This window comes from Hevea brasiliensis, chromosome 11 (genome assembly GCF_030052815.1).
Source record: "Hevea brasiliensis isolate MT/VB/25A 57/8 chromosome 11, ASM3005281v1, whole genome shotgun sequence".
Classification (NCBI taxonomy): domain Eukaryota; kingdom Viridiplantae; phylum Streptophyta; class Magnoliopsida; order Malpighiales; family Euphorbiaceae; genus Hevea; species Hevea brasiliensis.
In genome coordinates, this window is record NC_079503.1 from 82891684 (window position 1) to 82896857 (window position 5174).

General features: G+C 27.7%; 1 protein-coding gene across 1 annotated transcript; it reads right to left on the bottom strand.

Moving 5' to 3' along the window:
- Positions 1-288: 288 nt before the first annotated feature.
- On the bottom strand, positions 289-3327 carry LOC110650025 (uncharacterized). Its single transcript, XM_021804808.2, has 8 exons — positions 2991-3327; positions 2026-2063; positions 1764-1844; positions 1563-1649; positions 1443-1477; positions 1136-1221; positions 603-668; positions 289-519 (listed from the first exon to the last, which is right to left on the bottom strand). The coding sequence occupies exons 1-8, from the start codon at positions 3055-3057 to the stop codon at positions 485-487; spliced, it is 495 nt and encodes a 164-aa protein (XP_021660500.2). The 5' UTR covers positions 3058-3327; the 3' UTR covers positions 289-484.
- Between the last annotated feature and the right edge of the window lie 1847 nt (positions 3328-5174).

The window sequence follows — 5174 nt, forward strand, 5'->3', positions numbered from 1 at the left end:
ATGCGACGAGTAGCAATAGCTAGGAATAGCATTGCAAAATGGCAATGGTTAAAACAAAAAATAAACGGTGAAATTGTAATCAAAAAAATTTTTAGAGTACATACTATGATTGCTAACGGTGATTAAATACACAAAAACCTCCAACAGATAATCCATTACAGAATGATTTTATGTTCGGAGAACCATTAATTGATTTCAAAAGCTTCGATGACACATTCCATTACTAGTAAATACAAAACATTTGTGAACTTAAGAATATAAAGATTCTGAAAACACCAGAAATCTATATGCTTTCAAGACATAAAAATATAATCAATTGTGTAATTTAATAAGGAAAGAAACTTTTAGTTGGCACAATTCCGCACAGGGACAATAATTATAAACCAATTAACATGTTCTCTAGCATTATGGAGGGCACTAACTACCAAATTCACTGGGTACTATAGAGGGTACTGCTTGTTTGAAATGACATTTTTCAGGAAAATCATTTCCGTGCTTCAGCCTTCTTCTGCTCTTTTGCTGAACAATAGAACATTTGTCAATTTTGAGAAATCATATATGAGGAAGGCACAAAGTAGTGTCTAAGGATCTCTTAACATTACCAGCCTTTTCTTCTTCTCGCTTTCTAGCAGCTTCTGCCCTTTGCTGACGAATGAGAGTCAAACGCTCTGCATGAATCCATCTCACATAAGAAGGTATAGAAATTGATATTGGAGCATTATTATAGATAAAAAGTACATGCTGGTTGGATAGGCGCATAAATGTGACAATGAATGCAACACTTCATGAGCATGCTAACCGTCTATAATATCTTCATGAATGTTGCTATTATCTGGATGTGTTAGTGTTACCCTGAATTTCCTTCAATTTTCATAGACAAGCCATCAAGGCAAAAAAGATGTTTTATGTATGCATATATAAAACAATAATCTAAACTGTCACAGTAGGTGATCTCATGGCATACTAATGTGTCAAAAGATACATCGTCCATCAAACCAAATCTATTTCATAGCTTAAACATATTCAACATGCTTATGGTCAACATTATACCTCCAACACAATACAAATATAAACACGAAAATAGGGAAAGGAAAAAAGGGGAAAATACATAAAACAATAAAACGCAAATACATGCCTAAGTCTTTTCTTGCTTGTTCTGTTTTTCCTTGTTCTTGCAGCCTCATGTATCGCTCATGAGCTCTTTGTTTCTCTAACTCTTCCCTGCAAATAACATATACAAGTTGGAAGTCAAAAAAAATTTATTCGCATAGATAATTAAAGATTATTAGGTTTGAATCCCAGTTTTAGGATACTAATCCTGCCAGCAAAGATACGAAAACTGGGTAATTGTTAATAGTTCATTCCATATACAATAGCGCATTCTCTCCTTGGTGGACAGTAAGCAGTCCCCATAAGAGAACAAGCAATGAGCATTTACCAACCTTTCACGCCTTGAAAGCTCTGTTGTTTTCCCAATCTGCAAAAGACAAATGACAGCATTACTTCCAGATGAAACATAATCATTATCAAAATACAGAAGCAACAATATATTTGAAACTTACATCAATGTCTCTAGCTTTCACATTCTTTGGCTTTGCCAGATTAGGATTTTCAATCTGAATAATGCCTTGAGTTCCCTTCCGCTTTTGCTAACAAATTACACAAAGAGACAGAAGTGACTTTTGAATAGATGAGTCATTGCCACAAACCAATCCAGAAAATATCAAAACAAATATTATAATATCGTGACAAATATTACTAACTTCAGGTTCATCATCAGATTCTTCTTCAGACTCCTTCCCAGATTCTTCTTCAGGTTGTTCCTCTTCATATTCAGCTTCTTGCTAAGAATAAGAAAGATTGCTTACATGGTAATATGGATACTGAATTTGGCAAAGATGAATGTGAAAAAGAAAAATAAACTAAGATAAATAGTTAAATTAAATGTTTGAACTACTACATGATATTACAGGCAAAGAGACCTGTCCGTGTGTGTGTGTGTGTGTGTGGGAGAGAGAGAGACACCTTTTTAAATGTACGAGGGCGTGAGGAGGTGCCAGCAACTGCAATCACACATCACAAAGGAAAAGTTTAAACTCAGTCCATCCTCAAGTCACCTCTATATTCACAGAGTTCAAGTGAATTTGAATGTAAATTAAAAAAAATAAAAAATGATCATCTACTAAAAAGGAGTAAAAAGATTAGCTCAAACTCAAAACATACATCTCGCTAAACCTTTTTCCCCCCTTACTATGGTGAAGCCCATCAGAAGTTGTAGGTCACACTTATTTCACAATAAAACTAGGCACACTCTTTTTTAATACAACAAAACTAAAACTTCTAAGCAGTGGAAATTAAATGTTTAAAGCTCTATCGCAATACTGAAGCACAACTACGTATATTTCTACTGTTTTCTGCCCTTCATCAAAGCTAATAGCTATCACAAGACAGGAAAATTCTTACAGGCAGAATCACAGTTCTGCATAACATCTCAATAGAAAAGGTGTCCACAACTAAGACTAGAACCATAATAACCAATTGTTAACTATTAACTTTCCCAATCACAATACTATATGTTGTAGTGTAATTAAACGCTAAAATCAATTCTATAATAAAACAAAACCCTAACTAAAGCCAAACAGCAACAGCAGTAAGTTCAATTGAAATCCAAAGCAACGAGGGGAACAGACTATAATTTTTTCTTTTAGCAAAAAGAACTCGAAACACTGATGTCACAGAATCATCAATTGCTCAGGCTATATAGATTCAAGAACCAAAAACGATACATAAAAATAAATTTGAAAAAAGGAACCCTAATCCTCTAGCACAACCAGTTGAATTCTGAATCCAAATTGAATTTTCGCAATTCAACAGCGGAAACCTTGAACCACCATATGAATTTCAAATTCCCTTGCAAAATTGTGAATTTTCCAGGGGAAAAAAAAGAACAGATAAAGTAGTTAGAAAAGAGAAGTTTGCCGGGAGCTTACGCATCTCCTCAGGAGTGGAAAAGTGGCGCTGACCGGTGGGCTTGCCCTTAAACTTTCCTCTTCCCATGGTGACCGCCGGATAAACTAACAGAGCTAGAAAGGGAAGATTCAATTGGTTGTTTGAATATGATGAGAAGCTGAGCTGATCAAGAAGCAGTTACTGTGTCTCTTAAATAGAACTTTTGGTTTTTCCGGAGGAGGCTTTTGAATTGAACTCAAAAACCCTAGTTCTACTGGAGAATGGAAATATCAAATATGGAATCGGAGCAGCGCGTGGAGTGGAGGGGACAAATGGTGTGCAATAATGTATACGGAGAGAAATCAAAAGGGATGGAATTGGTGCCTACACGTTCATTTCAATGATATATTTAAGCTTTTTTTTTTATAATATTAACCCTTTCAATAATTATTAATTATTAAATATTTATTACCAATGTTAACTATTTATATATTTATTAAAATAAAAATATTTAATAAAAGTAGATATTTAATTAATTGTTAAATATAAAAATAATAATAAAATATTATTAATTCTAATTAAAACACTTATTCAATCTTTAAAAATGTAAAGAAATAGTTTTTTTTATGAACAACGCTTTCAATTTTTAAAAGATAATATAAATATTATATTACCGAATAATATAAATAAGAGAAGTGATGTTTTTACTCTAATCAAAATACTAAAAGTTATCTTAAAAGTTATTGTAGAACATACTATAATCTTATAAATATAAAAAGTATAGTGTTAAATTTAAGAATCAAAATAAATTAAATATTTCTGAGTGTTAACGGATTTAGTAGTGTACTGTTAAGTTTGAAATAGATTTCAATTTGAATAATAATATTAGTAAATTTAAATTAAATTCAGGTTTTATATTTTGAATATTTATTGTTTAAATTTATTTATATAAATAATTAATTAAATATAAAATATATATTTTTATAATAATTTTTATATATTATATTTTAAATAAAAAAATTTAAATGTATTGTAAAATAATTAAAATTTTAAAATATAAATTATTTTTATATAAATTATTAATTAAAAAATATAAAATTAAACAGATTCAAATATAAATATTTAATAACAATTAGTTTTTGAGGCATATACAAATAAAATAAGTTATAATATATAATTATTTTATTTATATATAACAATTGAATATAAAATTAATTATTTAAATAAAATACTAAAATTTTATAATAATTAATATTAAAATTTAAATAGTGTAAAATAATATATAAATATTTAAAATGTTTATTATCTACTATCTTATTATTCTTATCAAATCCTTTCATAAAATAAATTTTTTAAAAATATGATAATATCATTATCTTTCACAATTATATTTTGTGAGAGATTAGTCAAGATTTTCATACATATTAATATATTTAGCATCAAATAATTTAACTATAAGTAAGTGATGATATAGGTCTCAAAAAAAATTATTATATCAATAAATAATACAGCTAATGTTTTGATTGTCCAAATATAAAAATGATGATAATAAAATATAATTAAAAAATTATTATACTATTCATTTATTTTCTCATTATCAATAATTATTTTTTACCTATTATTGTTAGTATAATGTTTTACACAATTTTTTTCAAAATATCATGATTTTAATCCTTTATTTTTTTAATATTTTAAGTGATTAATATTTTTATTTATATTAAAAAATAATGTAATTATTACATAAATAATTTTTTTGAGATTTACTAAGTTAAATAAAAGTATATATATTGTAATAGAATTTTCTATATTAATTGGTCCAATTTTTAAGAAAGAAAAAACTTATTCTAATTAGGGTGGTCATGAATCTAATTTCAAGATAAAATCATCAATTTTTATTTCTGAAATTAGAGACTTGATATCAGATCATAAGATTTCTTAGTTTCAATTTCAATTACTTTTTTGATATTTGAAAATTATTTTAATTTTTTATTTCAATTTGATCTTAAATTGTATAATTAAATTTCAATTTATAAAGAAAAAATAAAAATATTCTATTTTAATGGATTCTAATGATATTTAAATCTCAAATTAAAATCACTAATTCTAGTGTTATTTTGAATTTTAAACATATTATGAGCACACCTAGTTCAGATTTACAGGTGACCATAAGATATAAGAATATGTGATTTTAATTTTAGTTCATAGACTATCTAAGAATCAAAATT